At 41.5% G+C, this 21,431-nt stretch overlaps 1 protein-coding gene across 2 annotated transcripts in view; it reads right to left on the bottom strand.

Moving 5' to 3' along the window:
• NCKAP1L (NCK associated protein 1 like) overlaps window positions 1–15,936 on the bottom strand; it is a 51,010-nt gene extending 35,074 nt beyond the window's left edge. Inside the window, exons 1-9 of one of the 2 annotated variants that reach the window (XM_030822501.1) lie at window positions 15,756–15,936; window positions 14,185–14,295; window positions 13,064–13,156; window positions 5,841–5,897; window positions 5,219–5,361; window positions 3,991–4,081; window positions 3,765–3,902; window positions 897–945; window positions 644–800 (exon numbers count right to left, since the gene is read on the bottom strand). In XM_030822501.1, coding sequence (XP_030678361.1) covers window positions 644–800; window positions 897–945; window positions 3,765–3,902; window positions 3,991–4,081; window positions 5,219–5,361; window positions 5,841–5,897; window positions 13,064–13,156; window positions 14,185–14,295; window positions 15,756–15,857 — 941 coding nt within the window. In that variant the 5' untranslated portion in view covers window positions 15,858–15,936. Of the gene's footprint in view, window positions 1–643; window positions 801–896; window positions 946–3,764; window positions 3,903–3,990; window positions 4,082–5,218; window positions 5,362–5,840; window positions 5,898–13,063; window positions 13,157–14,184; window positions 14,296–14,810; window positions 14,863–15,755 lie in introns of those variants that run through there. The other variant, XM_030822502.1, reaches the window with a different exon arrangement.
• Between the last annotated feature and the right edge of the window lie 5,495 nt (window positions 15,937–21,431).

Consider the following 21,431-nt stretch of genomic DNA (forward strand, 5'->3'; position numbering starts at 1 on the left):
TGTTTAGCCTTTCAGATCTACCTGTCTCCAGGTTTTTCCAGATCCTGAGAGGCCAGTTTAAGTGTCCTTCTAAATGCTTCCACAGTACTTTGTGTTTACACATTATAATCTCTTACTCTATCAAACAATTTGTTTATTTTCTACCAATTCATAGACTCCTCGAGAGCAGAAACTGTCTTTTTTTTTTCTTTAACAAGTACATGGCACTTACAATGTACCAGGAACTTTTCTACCTGCTTTACAAATAATAACCCTTTTATTCTTCACAACAACCCTATGAGGTAGGCCATAGGGAGGTACTACTATTATCCACGTTTTATAGATGAGGAAATTGAGGTAATGGCATGGGAAATTTGATCAACTTGCCCAAGGCCACACGACTAGTGGTAGAGCCTGAATTCAAACCCAAGCAATCTGGTTTCAGAGTCTATGCTCTTAACCTCCATGTTATCTTATTCATTATTGTATCCCTAAAACCCAGTGAAGCACTTAGCTAATAGTAGGTATTTAATGTATACTTCTTCAATAGTTAGAATTAATCATTACCACCTGTATCTGGGAACACTTGTGGAGACTGAAAAAGGATGTTGGGAGGGGCTAAAAACTATTCAAGGAAGATCAGTTTGGCTCTCGTGTTTCTCACCCTTTCAAACTGCTAAACAGGTCCTCGGTGACTTTGTGCACCTGCAGCACATCCTCACGGATAAGGGTGATGTACAGGGAGCCCTGCAGACACAGCTTCCACAGCTTCTGGCACTGGCTATTGGAGTTGAGGCACCCATGACAGAGAAGAAACCCAACTGTAGGTGGGAAAACAGTGCAGAGAAGACTTTTAGAACTTGTTCTTCATGTAACATGCTGCTTCATCCACTCCCATGTAATCCCACTAAACTTACTGATAATCCAGCGCTCCATTACTTCCACAGACAGATACTCACAGGCCATCTGTGAGAAGAGAAGATGATCAGTTATTTAACTTGGCCTTCCTCTAAAGGAGAAAGGACAAGCTAGAATATGAGTATCAAAACTAACTTTTGGCCAGGAGTGGTGGCTAACGCTTTTAATCCCAACACTTTGGGAGGCAGGGGCAGGAGGATAGCTTGAGGCCAGGAGTTCAAGACCAGCCTGGGCAACACAGTGTGACCTTGTCTCTACAAAAAATTTAAAAATTAGCCAGACATGGCGGTGTGCACCTGTAGTCCTAGGTACTCAGGAGGAGGAGATAGGAGGATCTCTTGGACCCAGGAGGTCAAGGCTGCAGTGAGCTGTGATTGTATCACTGCACTCCAGCCTAGGCAACAGAGCAAAACCCTGTCTCTAAATTTTTTTTAAAAACTAACTTTTATTTTACCAGACTAGTTTAGGGCACATTGATAAACCAACAGCAGGGAAGCCTGCCAATAATGGAGGTGATGAGGCACGGGAAGTGGAGTGAGGGAAAAACAATACAGTTGAGAAAAGAAAGAGGAACTTGGGCTGGAAGTCAGAACAAGCAAAAGGTTTAACATAACTTCTCTTCAACAGTTCAGATATTTTTAATAACAATGAAATGAGGAGAGCAAGACTCAAAAACCTTCTCATGATTTCTCCCTGTGATGGTTAACCTTTGGGTTCTTTCACCGCTTAAAGTGTAAATCACTAGTTTGGCACTTATCACTAATCATGTACCATCAGTTGTATTTTTATGACTACATGGCATATATTCCCTACCAGACTATAAGTTCTTTGAGGGAAGGACTTTGAGCCCACAGTCATCAAACAAAAACATTAATTAATTAATTAATTGATTGATTCCTGGCCAGGCACAGTGGCTCACACATATAATCCAGCACTTTGGGAGGCCAAGGCAGGAGGATCACTTGAGCCCAGGAGTTCAAGACCAGCCTGGGCAACATAGTGATACCTCGTCTCTACAAAAAAATAAACAGGCTGGGCACGGTGGCTCATGCCTGTAATCCCAGCACTTTGGGAGGCCAAGACACACAGATCACTTGAGGTCAGGAGTTCAAGACCAGCCTGGCCAACATGGTGAAACCCTGTCTCTACTAAAGATACAAAAAAAAAAAAAATTACCCAGGTGTGGCAGCACGTGCCTGTAGTCCCAGCTACTTGGGAGGCTGAGACAGAAGAATTGCTTGAACCAGGATGGGGAGGTTGCAGTGAGCCAAGATCAAGCCACTGCACTCCAGCCTGGGTGACAGAGTGAGACGCTGTCTCAAAAATAAAAATTAAAATTAAATAAAATAAAATCAGCCAACCATGGTGGCACACATACCTGTAGTCCCAGCTACTCAGGAGGCTGAAGTGGGAGGATCACTTGAGCCCAGGAGGTGGAGGCTGGAGTAAGCAGTGATCATGCCAGTGTACTCCAGCCTGGGTGACAGAGTAACACAGTGTCTCAAAAAAATAAAAATAAGTTAATTGATTCCTAAAATCAAGTTGCTGCTAGGCTTAATAGGTGCCTAATGACTCTGTTTCATCCATTCATTCATTCTATGAATATTTACTAAATTCCTTCTATGGACAGGCTAACTGCTTATAGATCACTTTTGTTAAACCACTAACCCTGATCCAAACAAAAGCCCCAAACCAACCACGATTTTTTAGCTACAAGAAGTGCTCAACTTAGAGGCATACCCTAGAAGAAGACTAAAGCATTCTTTAGTACTGATATTTCCTGAAAGAAGCACCCTCTACAGAGATGATGGCCTTGGCAAAGAGAATGCTTCCACTAAAAAAGAGGAAAAGCCTTTCTTTCTTTTTCTTTCTTTCTTTCTTTCTTTCTTTCTTTCTTTCTTTCTTTCTTTCTTTCTTTCTTCTTTCTTTCTCTTTCTTTCTTTCTTTTCTTTTCTTTCTTTTTTCTGTTGAGACAGTCTCCCTCTGTTGCCCAGGCTGGAGTGCAGCGGCATAATCTCGGCTCACTGCAACCTCCCTGCCTCGGGCTCCCATGATTCTCCTGCCTCGGCCTGCCGAATATCTGGGATTGCAGGCGCACACCACCACACCTGGCTGGTTTTTGTATTTTTGGTGGAGACAGGGTTTCGCCGTGTTGACCAGGCTGGTCTCCAACTCCTGACCTCGAGTGATCTGCCCGCCTCGGTCTCCTGAAGTGCTGGGATTACAGACGGAGTCTCGCTCACTCAGTGCTCAATGTTGCCCAGGCTGGAGTGCAGTGGCGTGATCTCGGCTCGCTACAACCTCCACCTCCCAGCTGCCTGCCTTGATTACGGCCTCTGCCCGGCCGCCACTCCGTCTAGGAAGTGAGGAGCGTCTCTGCCTGGCCGCCCCGTCTGAGAAGTGAGGAGCACCTCTGCCCGGCCGCCCATCGTCTGGGAAGTGAGGAGCGCCTCTGCCCAGCCGCCCCATCTGGGAAGTGAGGAGCCCCTCTGCCAGGCCGCTGTGCAACCTTCCAAGTGTGAAGTGACAGCCTTCGTTGTAGAATGAATGAAGACACTGGCACTGATTATATAACACCTTGGCAGCTATCTCAAGTCGTTAATGGTGGAGGTATTGGAATTATAGAAGAAAGCAAACACACAAATTTGACTAAAGGTGATTTTGTGACTTCTTTCTATTGGCCCTGGCAAACCAAGGTTATTCTGGATGGAAATAGCCTTGAAAAGGTGATATATATATGAACGTATCTGATTTTTTTCCCCGTATAATTCTTACTTTGTCATTTGATATTCGGTTGTGTTTGTAATCATGGAAAAATAAAAGCATATATATATAAAATAAAAATAAAAAAGGAAAAGGGTACTCACTGTATCTGAATTAGCAGGGTTAATCATGGCTGGGGGGTTGCTGATGAGGCTTAGAAGTTGGGCACTGCGCCACTGCTCAGCCCCCTGGTTCCTTCGGACAAAGAGGAAATGCAAAGAGAGGAGGGCTCCACTCACAGCCTGTGGGGAAAAGCAAATGAAACCTTAGCGGCAATCATGAGGACAATATACTTCTGCCTGAGGAATTCTCCACTGTCAGGGAACCTGCCTTTGTGTGAGGCCCAAACTCTTCTGTCAGCTTCTTCAGAGGGTGGTCATACTCCAAGACCATCTGACCCAGACGGGCAAAACTGGGGTCACTAGAAGAAAGCAGAAGAGGGGGGTTACAGCCCTCCCTTACCCATGACTTGAACTCTTATGTTTGCATATAGGATAAAGATATGTGCATAGGCTGGCACTCCCCACCACCTCCAAAGATATACATACTACACTGTAAATTACATATAAAGATACCCCACTCCAGGCTCAGGTTACTAAGCTATGGCTAAATAGAACCATTTCATTTTGGGCAGGTCCTTGAAATTTTCTTCCTTTTAAGCACCAAAAATAGGGTTGGACACATGATAGGTACTCTATAAATCTGTTAATTAGTTCAAAATCAAGTAATATGCCTAGATCCAAATAGTTATACAACCCAAAAGGATATATAAATATTCAAAGCTAATAGGTAAGGCATGTGTCTAGGTATCCACGTAGGCACATGGGAATACACATCATCATAGAACGATGTGCCACAACCCACTCTGATCCCTCCAGTCTTCATTTTTTCAGCCCTTAAATACTTACATTTGCACTAATGGAGGGGGACAGAACTGCAGACAATTCAAAATCCATTTATATTTGGCTTCAAATGTATTATCATGCATTAGTTACCTGTAATGGATTTATCTTACTAATATTATTCCTACCAACACTAAAAAGAATTTCCTTTGCCTTTTGTAATAACCTGAAAATCAGAGTAGAAGCCAGCCCAGGATTAAAAATTGTTCAGAGATGATGCAAATTGAATAATCCACTAGCAGATATTCAAGAGTTAGCCACAGTTGTCTCTCATTATAGCAGGGAGATTGGTTCCAAGACTCCCACGTATGCCAATATCCCATGCATACTGAAGTCCCGCAGTCAGTCCTGCGGAACCCACACCATTTAAAAAGCTAGCCCTCTGTATAGGTGGATTTCACATCCCATGAACACTACATTTTCAATCCATGTTTGGTTGAAAAAAATCCATGTATAAAGTAGACCTGCGTAGTTCAAACCCGTGTTGTTTCAGAGTCAACTGAACATGTAAAAGTGTACCTTATTTTGCCTGGGTCAATGTAGATTATAGGTTCTCATATAAGAAATCATGGCATCAATTTCCTTTGCATGAGGGACTCTCTACATCATAGCACCACGTATGAGACTCTTCATATAATGCTCTCGCCTTAACTCACCCATGCCCATGCAGCATCTCATGGGCACAATTGTACATGCCAATCAGTATCCGTCGATCTTCAATCCGTGACAGAAGTAAAATGACTGAGGTGTAAGTCACAATCAAGTCCAGGTAACTCCGAGTGAAATCAAAGTTGAGATTCTACAAGAAAAATACATAGGAACCCAAGGACAGCATGGCCAATTAACCTGGATGCCCTTCTTTCCCCAACCACTCTGGGCAGTGCTCAATAGATTCCGAGTGAATCTATTTAGAAGTAGGAACTGACAGGATTGAAAAGACGAATAAGAAAATTGGAACAAAAGTCAGGGGCTAAAAGTGAGCTCAAGATCCAAGGAGGCCAGGAAATAAGGTAGCTTTTAGGAGATGGAAAAGGTGAAGAAGATTTTTATGTAATTTTTTAATTAATTAAATCACATTGCCGATCTGCTTAACATGTAAATATATTTTCACTTCAGCACTTTTTACAAAACAATTATAGTAGTCCTGAGAAGGAATAAATGAAATAGCCATCCTTCCAGTCCCTTCCCACCCCATCCTGTGACTAGACCTAGACCTCCCAACCTAGACCTGGCCTTGTCTTTGACTCTACGATAGAAGAGGATTGCAAAGGATCTTACGATATCAAAATGGCACTGGCAGGCATCAATGGTGTTGAGAAGTTCATATACATGATCCTGGGGGTGGAAGTGAAGACAAGAATTAATAAAAAAAACAAAGAGAAGGTGACGTACTACCAGAACTTGAGGGAAAGGGACCTCTCCCTTAGAGGTCCTAGCAAGCCACCAAGTAACAGAGAAAAGTCACTGTCAAAAAGAGGGAGGAAATTCCTCCTCAGTAAGCCACCAGTGGGCCCCTATCAGCTACACTGCCAAATGCCTACATTTCCACAGGCACAAGTCTCTATTATATCACACACACTTTTCCTGAGCTTATCATCCCTGTGTGCCAATCCTCCAAATTAAAAAAGGTTGTAAAATGTAGATTATCTAATAGGTAGCTTCAAAAATGCCAAAAATCAAACCATTTGTATTGACAAACCACAAAGTAAGTCTGTTCCTGGATTCTATCTCCTTTTCTCAGGAGTTAATCATTAACAAATCGGAATACTATCCAATTTTCCATGAGTTTCTATTTACTGACAGTTCACTATGTGCGAGGTACTTACCAAGTAATTTGCATATACTTCATTTAACTCTCATTCTAGTATGATAGGGATTCTTTTCCTTTTCACACATAGTTTTACCTAAATTAATATGCACTTTTATTGCAGACATTTCTTTCCCCCAACATCAGCACCCACCCTCCATCCTGAAGAACGCCCAGGTAAACCACTTTAACACCTGATATTATTTTATTTTTCTTACAATATTTTCTTATTTTTCTCTCTATTTATATAATACTATGAGATTATAAAAGGAAAAGGGAGAGAGAGAAACAGGTTTTTTGGTCACTATTTGTGTTATAAAATTGAGATAATATTATTCCCTGCTGGTAATTTTGCTTTGCTCATTCACTCCTACTTGCCAAAAGTCCTCAGAGTCATCTCCTAGAGCATGAATGCATTCTTTTTCATAGCTGCATAATAGCCCATGGTATACCACAATTCATTCAGCCTTTCTTCCACTGATTCATTTTGTTCCTAGTTCCTAGCCTTATCCACTGAATATTGGTACTTTCATTTCTAAAAAAGTAAAATTGATAGATTAAAGAATATATATATATATACATTTTTTAATATGTTGCCAAAAGATTTGAACAGGAACTTAATACCATAAAAAAAATATGATGCCAAGCATGGTGGTTCACACCTGTAATCCCAGCATTTTGGAAGGCTGAAGTGGGAGGATCACTTGAGGCCAGGAGTTCAAGAGAGCCTGGCCAACATGACAAAACCCCGTCTCTACTAAAAATAAATAAAAAAAAAAATTAGCTGAGTGTGGCGGCACATGCCTGTAATCACAGCCACCCAAGAGGCTGAGGCACGAGAATTGTTTGAGCCTGGGAGGCAGAGGTTGCAGTAAGCTGAGAGGCGGAGGTTGCAGTGAGCTGAGATCATGCCACTGCACTCCAGCCTGGGTGACAGAGCAAGACTGTGTCTCAAAAAAAAAATATATATATATATGTATATATATATAATAAGCACATGAAAAGATGCTCAATGATATTAGCCATCAGGGAAATGCAAATTTAAACCACAATAAGATACCATGACAAACCCACTGGAATAACTAAAATGTAAGTCTAATAATAGCAAGTGCTGATGAGAATATAGAGAAACTGAAGCTCTCATATATTACTGGTGGGAGGATAAAATGGAACAACTCTGAAAAAAGGTTTGGCGGTTTCTTATAAAATTAAATATACTCTTACCATACGATTCAGCAATTCAACTTCTAGATTTACCCAAGTGAAATGAAAAATATGTCCCCACAAAGATTTGTACTTGAAAGTTTGTAGCAACTTACGCATAATGGCCTAAAACTAGAAACAACTCAAATGTCTATCAACAGGTAAATGGATAAATAAATTGTACCCATACAATGGGATAGTTCTCAGCAAAAAGGGGGACTGAGGCCAGGCGCCGTGGCTCCCGCCTGTAATCCCAGCACTTTGGGAGGGCAGATCACCTGAGGTCGGGAGTTCAAGACCAGCCTGACCAACATGGAGAAACCCCATCTCTACTAAAAATACAAAATTAGCCGGGTGTGGTGGCGCATTCCTGTAATCCCAGCTACTCAGGAGGCTGAGGCAGGAGAATTGCTTGAACCCCAGAGGCGGAGGTTGCAGTGAGCCAAGATCGCACCATTGCACTCCAGCCTGGGCAACAAGAGTGAAACTCCATCTCAAAAAAAAAAAAAAAAGGGAGGACGGGGGTACTGAATCACTGATACATGCAACAACGTAGATCAATCTCAGAAACATGATGCTGAGTGAGAGGAGCCAGACACAAAAGAATACATGCTGTATAGATTCCATTTATTTGAACTGCTAGAAAAGAAAAATCTGTTCTAGAAAGTAGATCAGTGGTTGCCTGGGGCCAGGAGTGAAGGGTAGGGATTGGCTGAAGGAAAAAAAAAAAAAAAAAAAAGGCACAAGGAACCCTTGGGGTGATGGAAATATTCAATACTTTGTAGTGGTGGTTACACAGGCATATACACTTGTCAAAATTTATTAAAATGTGTAGGAAAAGTGCTTCTTACTTATCTTCCAAAAAAAGGCTGTGTCTAAATTAACAGATAAGGAAACCAAGGCCAAGAGCAGTTAAGAAACTTGCCTAACACACCAGACAGGGTAGTTGTCCCCCAAAATGTGCCCTGTGCAGGCAGTGCCCCGTCTCTATGCTTGTTTCCCCAGTGTGGCAGGGAGCCAGGTGACATCATAAATACTTGCTGAATTAATGCAGAAAAAAAAAAAAAAAAGAAACTTGCCTAAGATCCTAGAGCTAGTAAGAAATGGTACTAGAACTTGAACCCAGAGCTTTTGATTTTCCCTGTATGCTACATGACCTCTGTCTAGGTCTATACTTCCTCATTTGCTAGGAATGCCTTTCTACAACTCCAGCCTACACCCAAATTCCAGTGGAATATAGCTGAAATTCACTTTCAGCCACTCACGCAACCAATGCCACTACGCAGGTCTTATTCTCTACAGACAAGAATCAGAAGGGAATGGAAATAACATGTGTTGGTCTATTGCCTTACTATATGCTAAACACCAAGCTAGATGTTGTCCATGCATTATCTCATTTAATTCTCACAGACGCCTCACATAGTAAATCTAATTTCCCCATTTTATAGATAAGGAAACTGGAATTTAAAGAGTTTCTTATCTAAAGTCATACAGTTTGTAAGTGGTAAAGCTCAGATTTGAAACCAAGTCTGTCTAATTCAGGGCCTACTTAACAATGCATCATACTTCAATGTTCCTATTTCCCCTCCTTTCCTAAGCAAGCCATACCAAACACCTTGGGCTCAGAACTTTATTTACCACTGCAGCAACCAGAAAGTGTTCTAAAATCTCCTTTGCCCTTCAACTTTTCTCAGTAAGAGACTTTTTTTATGTGCTTCCAGCATTCTTCCCCCACCAGCGCCTACCCTCTTGCTAACCACTACTCTCAGTTCCACAATGAGTACTCTCTGACTTGACCCTCGTTCATACATTACAGTCCTTCTTGTCCTCACTTCTCTCTTCACTATGTGATCTACTGAATATCCTGGATTTGCTTCCTAGGGTAGGCAAAGAACACATTATTCTTGTATCATCTGAAAAAATACTATAACACCACCGCAAGCTTGGGTTGCTCAGAGGGCTAAAATTTGCATTATTTCTTGAATACATAAATAATGCATTTATTGTAGAAAAAACTAGAAAATACCGACAAGTTTAATTTTAACTAGTTTTTTTAAACTGTAATCCCACCAATCAGAAATTCCAATCTTCTTTATATGTATATTTACCTATGTAAATATACATTTTAGGGACATCTTACATCTTACATCTGTCTTAAACTGTCTTACTGCAATGTGCTTTTACATTAAACAACATATGATGAACATTTTCTATACCAATTAATATAAAAAATATATTACTGGCTGGGTGCAGTGGCTCATGCCTGTAATCCCAGCACTTTGGGAGGCCGAGGCAGGTGGATCATTGGAGGTCAGGAGTTCAAGGCCAGCTTGGCCAACATGGTGAGACCCCCATCTCTACTAAAAATACAAAAATTAACCAGGCGTGGTGGCATGTGCCTGTAATCCCAGCCACTCAGGAGGCTGAGGCAGGAGACTAGCTTCAACCCGAAGGCGGAGGCGGCCGTGAGCCAAGATCACGCCACTGTACTCCAGCCTGGGCAATACAGTGAGACTCTGCCTCAAAAAAAAAAAAAAAAGAAAAAAGAAAAGAAAAAATATCTATGTATAAATATATATATGTATACTTTAACAGCTACAGAATATTCATTTGTGGGCACATACTCTGAACTTTTAACCAAACCTTTATTTATTGGATATATCAATTATCACATTATAACTATCATAAATAATGCAATGGAGTATATTCTTATACATATGTCTTTGCATTTGTTTCCTTTTTTTATTTCCCCATGAAAAAATTCTGTTTCCCTATGACAAATTTCTAAAGGTAAAATTACTACATTAATTTTTAAAATTTTAATAATACCTTATCAATTTTTCTTTCAAAAACATCATATTAAATAATTTTTATTTTTTATGTTTATAAAAATAATACATGCTCATTGTTTAAAATTCAAATAAAATATCATCCATGTAGTATTGCTCCCAAAAACTATGAACAATAAGACAAATTCAGATTGAAGGATATTCTCAAAAATAACTAGCCTGGACTCTTCAAAAAGGTCAGTGTCATACAAGACAAAGGCTGGAAATCATTCTAGATTAAAGACAAAGGAGACATAACTAAATCCAATGTATTATCCTTGAGACAACTGGAGAAATGTGAATATGGGCTGTATATTAGTTTGGGTGGGTTTTTTTTTTTTTTGAGACAAAGTCTCACTGTGTCACCCAGGCTGGAGTACAGTGGCCAGTGGCACAATCAGGGCTAACTACAGCCTTGACTTCCCAGGTTCAAGTGATCCTCCTGCCTCAGCCTCCTAAGCAGCTGGGACTACAGGCACTCACTACCACGCCCAGCTAATTTTTTTTTTCTTTTTTTTCGTGTAGATTAGGTTTCACGATGTTGCCCAGGCTGGTCTCAAACTCCTGGGCTCAAGCAATTCATCCCCCTCAGCCTCCCAAAGTGTTGGGATTACAGGCGTGAGCCACAGCACCCAGCCATAATGTTATATTTCCTGAGTATGATAATTATATTAGGGTTGGGCAAGAAAATATTCTTGCTCTTAGCAAATGTATGCTTAAGTATTTGGGAAAGGAAATGTCATGATGTATGAGGCTAACTCAAATAGTTCATTAAAAAATAGAGAAGGATAAGAAAATGTGGCAAAATACTAACAATTAGGAGATCCAGGAGAAGAGTATAACAATATTCATTGTACTATACTAGAAATTTTACAGTAGGTTTGTAATAAAATATTGTGGAAAAATACTTGAAATTTTTAAAGCTCAAATAATGCAGAGATATATAGCTTATACAGGTTGAGCTTCCCTAACCCGAAAATCCAAAATGCTCTAAAATCTGAAACCTGTTGAGCACCAACATGACACTCAAAGGAAATGCTCGTTGAAACATTTCAAATTTCAGACTTTCAGATTAGGGATGCTCAACTGCCTAATGCAAATATTCTGAAATCTGAAAACATATGAAATTCAAAACACTTCTGGTCTCAAGAATTTTCCATAAGGAATACTCAACCTGTATAGAGAACTCCTAAGTCTCAACACACACACAAAATCCAATTCAAAAATGGTCAAAGAATGAAACAGACATTTCTTCAAAGAAGATATATAAATGGCCAATAAGCCCACGAAAAATGCTCATTATCACTAATCATTAGCAAAAATGCAAATAAAAACTTAGATGAGATAATACCTCACACCCATTGGGATGGCTGTTCTCAAAAAAATGAAATAACAGTTGTTGGCGAGGATGTGGAGGAATTATAGCCCTTATGCACTGTTGGTGAGAATGTAAAACAGTACAGCCACTGTTGAAAACAGTATAGCAGTTCCTCAAAAAGTTAAAAATAGGCCGGCACAGTCCAGCCTTTGGGAGGCCGAGGTGGGTGGATAGCTTGAGCCCAGGAGTTTGAGACCACCCTGGCCAAGATGGGGATACTCCATCTCTACAAAAAATACAAAAAATTAGCCAGGTGTGGTGGCATGTGCCTTTAGCCCCAGCTACTCAAGAGGCTGAGGTGGGAGGATCACCTGAGCCCAGGAGGTCGAGGCAGCAGTGAGCTGTGATTGCACCACTACACTCCAGCCTGGGCAACAGAGTGAGACCCTATCTCAAAAAAAAAAAAAATAGAATTATCATATGATCCAGCATTTCCACTTCCATGTTTATAATCAAAAGAATTGAAAGTAGGGTTTTGAAGATATATTTGTACACCCACGTTCATAGCAGCATCATTTACAATAACTAAAACTTGGAAGCAACCTAAGTGTCCATCAGCATACGATCAGATAAGCAAAATATAGTGTAATCATACAATGGAATATTATTTAGCTTAAAAAGGAAATTCTACAATATGCTACAACAGGGATGAACCTTAAGGACATTAGGCTGATGAAATAAGCCAGTCACAAAAAGACAAATGCTTTATGATTCCACTTACATAAGGTACTTAGAATAGTCAAAATCACAGAAACAAAGTAGAATTGAGATGGCAAGGGGCCGAGGAGAAAGGGAAATGGGGAATTATTGCATAAAGGGCAGAGAGTTTCAGGTTTACATGATGAAAAGATGGTTGCATTATTAATATACTTAGTACCACTGAACTGTATACTTAAAAATGGTTAAGATGGTAAATTTTATGTTATGTGTATTTTACCACAATTTTTAAAATAGAAAAAATATGCATAGCGTAGTAAATTGAAGCCAGTCATAATCAGTCCCCAAAGGTAGTTATTTTTAACAGTTTAATGTAAAATATTCCGGATCTTTCCTAGGTATTTACTAAATACATATACGTATATACTCTTTTAAAATAGAAATGTGATGTATCATATACTATTTTGAAATTTGCTTTCATTTAACAATACAACTTAGATATCTTTCCATGTTAGTACATCTCTCTCGTTTTTTCAGGAACTTGTTTTAAGCAAATACATGAACATCTAAAGAAAGAATAGCCTCTGAAAGACCTTGCCTATGTTGGAAAGGGCTCAAGAGAGCTCACCCGAAATTCCATGACATCCACAAATGACTGGTAGTAGTTGGTGAGGAATCTAATTATCTCGGCTTTTTCACGATGTACTGGTCCTAAATGTTGCTGAGGGAAACACAAAACAAAACAATATAAAAAGTGCAAAATAAGACAATTGATCCAAATAACTTAAGAAGAACAGTGGTTATACCTAAAACATTCTTAAAGAGGGTTGAGGCCGGGCGCAGTGGCTCACGCCTGTAATCCCAGCACTTTGGGAGGCCAAGGCAGGTGGATCACCTGAGGTCAGGAGTTCAAGACCAGCCTGGCCAACATGGTGAAACCCCGTCTCTATTAAAAATACAAAAATTAGCTGGGTGTGGTGGTGGGCGCCTGTAATCCCAGCTACTCAAGAGGCTGAGTCAGAAGAATCACTTGAACCTGGGAAGCAGAGGTTGCAGTGAGCCAAGATTGTGCTACTGCACTCCAGCCTGGGTGACAGAGTGAGACTCCATCTCAAAAAATAAAATAAAATAAAAAGAAAGAGGGTTGAAATATACTGACAAAGGAAGTTAGAAACGCTTCAGTGCTCTGAAGGTCTTTAAACAAAGGAGATTGTCTATCTAGGTAGAATGGTTGCATGTGATCCTGACTAGAGGACTCTTTCAGATGAACAGATATACTATTTATATCAAAGTCAAAAGAAACAGAATGCAAAGATGCTACAAAGATGGGTGAAAAATCTAGGGTTAACATTTAATAAGGGAAAAGTAGAGATATCCCATTAGATGCATAAATCTAAGACAAACAGCAAGGAAACAATGAGTGGGAAACAGAAACAATAAAATACATGTACCCTGCTGGGTTGATAGAGCTGTCTGGTACAAAAACAATGTTTTCCCATGAATCTTGCAATGGAAAAGGGGTAATGATTCACTCCAGCTTATGCTGGAAGAATCCCATCTTATCTCAAAATGCTCAAGACTTAAAGCTCTACAACAACCTGAAGCCCTGTGGTTGAGCCTTGGAAAACTATTAATAAAAGAGACTACTCCATCCCCTGCCAAGTTTGAAGACAGGCATCAAAAGAGGAGAATTTCAGCCTCTCAAGCAGAGAATTATTCAGAGAAAGGAGAGAAGGACCAAGTTCTCACCGTGCTGTTTCGGACATCTATGATGGGAAATTTCTTGTTGATATACTTGAGAGATGGTTCCATGGACTTTTCCAGTAAGAAAGGTGGCTTAGATTTGGGGTCTGAACAAGTCTGCAGAGAGAAACCATATATATTTCAACCCTTTCTCCTCCTCCTCAGAAACATACCTCTTCTTGCACCATTCATTCTCATAATCCGTCTTAGGAAAAGGCAACCTGGGAATTAATTTAAAAAGCATGAGAGGCCGGGTGCAGCGGCTCACATCTGTAATCCCAGCACTTCGGGAGGCCGAGGCAGGCGGATCACGAGGTCAGGAGTTCGAGACCAGCCTGGCCAACATGGTGAAACCCCGTCTCTACTAAAAATATAAAAATTAGCTGGGCATGGTGGTGCACACCTGTAGTCCCAGGTACTTGAGAGGCTGAGGCAGGAGAATCGCTTGAACCCAGGAGGCGGAGGTTGCAGTGAGCCAAGATCGTGCCACTGCGCTCCAGCCTGGGCGACAGAGCGAGACTCCGAAAATAAATAAATAAATAAATAAATATAAATATAAATAAAAAGCATGAGAGTAGGTCAAGAAAAAATTCCAAGACATTAAGCCAAGTATCTAAGAGCAAAATAACAACCTGGGCATTTTGTCTTGATGGGTAGAGTTTAATGCCTGCTTGGCCCCAGCACAAAGAGGAAGCTGTTTCCCCGCCCCTCAACTGAAGCCGGAAGGAACAAGAAAAGCAGCTGCTCAGGAGTTAGACTTTGTACAAGATTCAGTGTCACAGTTTTGTTCACTATGTAAGTATCTCATCCCAAGGGCATTTACAGGATTCATGGTGACAGAGAAACCATGTTCCTGGTGATTTGTTTTATCACAAAAGACACAAAAGCTCCCTCCCCAAAGTCCCCAATTTTCTATGCCAGGAACTCCCCATAAACACCCCTGTCTTTATCTCTTTACTTCCTATGGTTTGCCCAGCCCCTAGCCCACCTCTTGTCACCAGCTTCTTTCAATTCCTCAGTTCCTATTCTAAACACACACACACACACACACACACACACACACACACCAACAACCACAGCATGAACTACCCCAGGAGCAGCTCAGAAGACACCTACCCTTTTTAATCTAAATAGCTAATTATCTAATTTTTTTTCCTTTTAGGGAAGCACTTCCACAGACAAGTTTTTGCCAGAGACCCAGCTTCAGATCTCTTCAGAGTGTAGAGGATCAACAATAAATAATAAAACCCAGAAGGTTGGACCCCACACCTTTATCCAAGTCGCTCGGAATACAACTGTTGTTTCCCTATCCCCACCCTCACCCCCATCCCCAGAGGAAAGCAGATGCCGTCATTTGGGCAAGAATCGTATCTAGAAAGGGGAAGCCTTGAAAAGAAGCTTCCACTTCTGCCTTCCTGAACTGGCTGGCCTATATAATCTGAGTGATTATGTAGATTATAGTCAGTGGAAAAGCAGTGGAAAAAAGATGGGAGTCTAACTGCTGCGCCTGCCACCTCAGGGTTCCCTGTCCTATTATTGTTGGAATAATCAGTACTAGTCCCATTGTTCATGCTTACCTTCTTGATGTTATACATACGGATGAGAACCCCCTGACCGCGATCATTCAGGATAGTGAGCTTCTCTGCTAATTTATGCTGGTAAGCAGATGTCAAAGACATGATGGCCACTGAGAGAGGAGCACCAGACAGCAATGTCTGATCTCCCCAGACACTTTCAGCTTAGATGGTGACACCCTCTGGCGGAGGGACCCAGCCTGGTTGGTACGCTGGTCTTCCGTTGCCTCTGCAATTGGCTCATGGGTGAAATCAGTCATTATGGCTCACAGGCCCTCAGAGCCTTCTTGTGCTTCCTCTTACACACTTAGCAGGGGAGACTTCCTCTTTCTGGCTGTGCAGCACTTTTGGTAAGGGAGTGGGTGGAGCTGAGGAGAAGGACAGACTTTCAAGGCTCTTCACAGACTGCACCAACCTTTTTGGTCTTATGCCCCCATAAGTGTCCTAGACAAAGCTCTATACCAGGCTGGGCGTGGTGGCTCACACCTGTAATCCCAGCACTTTGGAAGGACAAGGTGGGAGGATCCATTGAGCTCAGGAGTTCCAGACCAGCCTGGGCAACATAGCAAGACCCCATCTCTATAAAAAATAAAAATAAAAAGCTCTAAGCTAGATAAACAAGTACCTACCACCCCACCCCTGTACACCTCTATATTTTCCTTCTTTTATATCCAAGAATGCCTATGAACCTTCGGCCTCATCATCTTTTAGTACCCAGATCAAATCCCATCTTCTCCTAAAGACCTCATCAATGTCAAATATTATATTGTATTATATTTTATATTGTCAAATACATAGATTCCTTGTTATATGTTTATAGTGTACGTTGTATCTCCCCCAAGTACAGCATAAGCTCCTTAATGACAGGAATTGTATCCAATACTTTTTTTTCTTTTTCTTTTTTTTTTTTTTTTGAAACAGAGTTCCACTCTTGTTGCCCAGGCTGGAGTGCAATGGCATGATCTCTGCTCACTACAACCTCCACCTCCCTGGCTCAAGCAATTCTCCAGCCTCGGCCTCTAGAGTAGCTGCGGTTACAGGCGCCCACCACCACGCCTCGCTAATTTTTGTATTTTTAGTAGAGACGGAGTTTCACCGTGTTGGCCAGGCTGCTCTCGAACTCCTGACCTCAGGTGACTCGCCCGCCACAGCTTCCCAAAATACTGGAATTACAGGCATGAGCCACCATGCCCGGCCTCTAATACTTTTTTATATTTCTCACAATGCTCTACTACTGTGCATTGTACTTCTACAGTACATAATATTCTCAAAGTAATTCTCAAGAAGTACATAGTAATTCTCAAAATGTGATCCAGCATCACCCGGAAACTTGTTAGAGATGCAAATTCTTAGGACCCACCCCAGACCACTGAATCCAAAATTCTGGGGTGAGTCCAGGCACTCTGTGTTTTAACAAACCCTCCAGGTGATTCCCATGCACACTCAAGTTTGAGAACCAGTGCTCTAGTACCATGATATTTATGGATGCTTGAGAAACAGATCAATCCCTGCCCTCTGAGATTAGCATTGGTAGGTAGGCGAGTCTGTTGTGGGGCCTAGAAGTCTGTACTTATATAAGCACTGTTGTAGGAGGTTTGGGTACAAATATTCCATGCTGAAAAACACTGATCTAGAAAAAAACCTCTTGGACACAGTAGTCACTCAATAAATATGCTGGTTTATTTGTTGAATTATTAAGACTAAATTAGGAAATAGGCCCCATGAAGAAGAACCAAATTAATCAAGATTAAAAAGAGGAAATTAGTAATCACCCTTAAATCTTAAGAGATTGAATGAATTTTAGCATTAAAATATTCTTGCCATTCCAATGAGCCTTAACTCCATAACTCAAGAAAATTTTCAACTCTATTTCAACTTTCTTTCAAGACACAAAGCAAAAGATCCTAGGAAAAATTATAAATCAAAAAGAGTTCTCTTCATTTCCACCACCTTGCCAATTCCTTTTCTCGGGTTTTCAATCATTCCCATTTTCCATATCCAGAGTTCCCATTGTCCCAGTAAATTCTAGGGAGTGGGAGAAAAGAGACAAGGCTGATCAGCATCATTACTTAAGAAGCTGGGGCCAAGTGAAGTGGCTCATGCTTATAATCCCAGCACTTTGGGAGGCAAAGGTAGAAGGATTGCTTGAAGCCAGGAGTTCAAGACCAGCCTGGGCAACATTGTGAGACCTTCCCCCACCCCTCTACAGATAAAATAAAACAAATTAGCCTGGTGTGGTGGTACATGGCTGTAGTCCCAGCTCCTCAGGAGGCCGAGGTGGGAGGGTCGCTTGAGCCCAGGAGTTCAACACCGCACTCCAGCCTGGTCGATAGAGCAAGACTCTGTCTCTAAATAAATAAATAAATAAAGGAAAGAAAGAAAAAGAAACTTGAGTACCATGTTCGCTACTTGGGCATGGGTGATGGGTTCATTAGAAGCCCAAATCTCAGCATCACACAATATACCCATGTAACAAACCTGCACGTGTATCACCTGAATCTAAATGTTTTTTAATTTTAAAAAGAAACTTAACATCCATGCTCCAAAGAGAATGTATTTTTAAAAGAAGCAGCAAGATGGCAACACTTAACGCATGAAATTTCAAATACCTCTAAGGTAGAATTTGCGTTTTAGGAATATAGAATCTGCCTTCCATTCTATTTGCTAGACTGGGTTCCTAGAAAGCTATGGGCTCGAGGTAATGTGAGCTTGGTCCTGAAGATTTGAATCACCTGCTGTTATCAAAGAAACCCAGGTTTTACTAAAGCAATTTGTAGGATTTCTACTGGTCTTTTACCTTTACCAAGGAGAATATGGAGCAGGCAGTAAGAGGCCAACATCCAGGAAGCTTAGCAGCAGCATAGCACCGGTCTTCGTGGGGTTAGTATAATTCTATCGGCTCTTTCTCACTTGCATTCTTTTTTTTTTTTTTTTTTTTTTTCCTGAGACAAGCTCTCGCTCTGTTGCCCAGGCTTGAGTGCAGTAGCGCTATCATGGCTCACTGCAGCCTTGACCTCCCAGGCTCAAGAGGTCCTCTCACTTCAGCCTCCTGAGTAGTTGGGACTTCAGGGGCAGGCCACCACATCTGGCTAATTTTTGTATTTTTTGTGAGCCACCTCACTTGAATTTCTTGTCTTTATCCTGAAAGTGTGGCTGAAGACTCTGCGTCCCAGGCCAATCTCATTTTCTGCTCCTTAATAGATACTCCCCAACATGGTGGGGACCATCTTCTCAGCCTGCTGTGAATGTGCTATGTTCATGTCTGCCTCTCTGACTTCACCTACGCATGCTTTCCTTCTTGCTTACCCAAATCCTAGTCAATCTTCAGGATCTAGCTCAACATTGCCAAGTCTAGGTTTTGCCAAACTCCCACAACACTTGGTCTATACTACATACTTTACATCTAAATCAGGTTCTGTCCTTAACTGCCCATTTCATATAATACTGCCCAACCAGCTGAACCAAAAGATTGTTGAAACCTGGAAACACTTACTCCCCTGCACTTGGTATATGGGAAAAGCCTACACTTTGTTATCAGACAGAATTTGACTCAAGTGTAGTTGAGTACAGTGGGCTGAGCCTTGTGATTTAGTGACCAAGAACCAGATATCTTGAGTTCACATCCTATTTATCCTGTCTGTAAAATAAAGATGATATCGATAATACTTCCTATGTCATGGAGCTATTGTGCATATTTTAAAAGTTAGGGCATAGTTACTTACTCTGTACATGTAAAGCATTTGAAGTACTATAAGCACTCAAGCTTACATGTATTACCTCGATTAATATTAATAATGCTAAACACTTACTAGCTTTGTAACTTTAGCTATCTATCACCACTGAGTTGTTTCCTAATCTATAAAACGGTGGTAATCCCTCATACAACTGTGGAACTGATGAAATAACATGGCATATGTAAATGTTCGGTTCAAGACCTGCTACATTGGATTAGGAATGTCAACAGTAAAGTTGGGACAGGGTTTTGCTTTGTCTTTTGATCTTTGAGTGTGTAGTGAGCTTGTTTTGTCCCTTTCTGTGGATTCTATTTGACACTCACAAAGAAAAACTCTAGGTTTAAAAATGGAACTAGGCCGGGCGCAGTGGCTCACACCTATAACCCCAGCACTTTGGGAGGCTGAGGCAGGCAGATGGCTTGAGCCCAGGAGTTCAAGACCAACCTGGGAAACATAGTGAATCTCCATCCCTACAAAAAATACATAAATTAGCCAGGCATGGTGGCACACACCTGTAGTCCCAGCTACTCGGGAGGCTGTGGCAGGAGGATTGCTTGAGCCCAGGAGGTTGAGGCTACAGTGAGCTGTGATTGCACCATTGCACTCCAGCCTGAGAGACAAAGCAAAACCCTGTCCCAAAAAAAATTTGGCTCACACCTGTAATCCCAGCACTTTGGGAGGCCGAGGTGGGTGGATTATGTGAGGTCAGGAGTTCAAGACCAGCTGGCTAACATGGAGAAACCTCATTTCTACTAAAAATACAAAAAAATAGCCAGGCATGGTGGCGCATGCCTGTAATCCCAGCTACTCAGGAGGCTGAGGCAGGAGAATTGCTTGAACCCGGGAGGCAAAGGTTGCAGTGAGCCGAGATCATGCCATTGCACCCCAGCTTGGACAACAAGAGCAAAACTCCATCTCAAAAAACAAAATTTAATGTAACTATGCCAACAGGTAGTTTTTAGAGAAACTTATTGAAAAGATCATTCAGCAGTTTCTCCCATAAACTGGAGGAACCCTTCTAAAAGTACTTAATTATTCCCAAAGTACAGCCTGGTAGCCCTAGCTGCAAATTAGAATCCCCTGTAGAGCTCTTTCTTCTTTTTTTTTTTTTTTTTTGAGACGGAGTCTCACTCTGTCACCCAGGCTGGAGTGCAGTGGCACAATCTCGGCTCACTACAAGCTCTGCCTCCCGGGTTCACGCCATTCTCCTGCCTCAGACTCCCCAGCAGCTGGGACTACAGGCACCCGCCACCATACACAGCTAATTTTTTTGTATTTTTAGTAGAGATGAGGTTTCACCATGTTAGCCAGGATGGTCTCGATCTCCTGACCTCATGATCCGCCCGCCTCGGCCTCCCAAAGTGCTGGGATTACAGGCGTGAGCCACTGCGCCCAGCCTTTTTTTTTTTTTTTTTAATAGAGACAGGGTCTTGCTCTGATGCTCAGGATGGAGTGCAATTGTGTCATGATAGCTCACTGCAGCTTTGAACTCCTGGGCTCAAGTGATCCTCCTGCCTCAGCCTCCCGTGTAGCTGGGACTACAGGCACACGCTACCACACCAAGATAATTTTTTAAATGTTTTTGTAGAGATGGGGGTCTCACTACGTCACCTAGGCTGGTCTCAAAAATCTGGCCTCAAGCAATCTGTCTACCTCAGCCTCCCAAAGTGCTAGAATTATAAGTGTGAGTCACTGTGCCAGACCTGTGGAACTCTTAAAGCCACAGTTAGCCAGAGCCCATTCTTGAAGATTCTGATCCAGTAGTTTTGGAGTGTGACCAAAGGACCTGCCACTTTAAAACTACTCAGTGATTCTCATGAACAATCAGGATTGAGAGCCATTTCTCTAAGACTTAACTATGACATCAAAAATTTCCGAACCTCTGAGAAATCATAGAACATATGGTGGGAAGAGAGGAATTGAGTAGCTTGAATGGAAAGTTGAT

Source organism: Nomascus leucogenys, chromosome 11 (genome assembly GCF_006542625.1).
Source record: "Nomascus leucogenys isolate Asia chromosome 11, Asia_NLE_v1, whole genome shotgun sequence".
In the NCBI taxonomy this organism is placed as follows: domain Eukaryota; kingdom Metazoa; phylum Chordata; class Mammalia; order Primates; family Hylobatidae; genus Nomascus; species Nomascus leucogenys.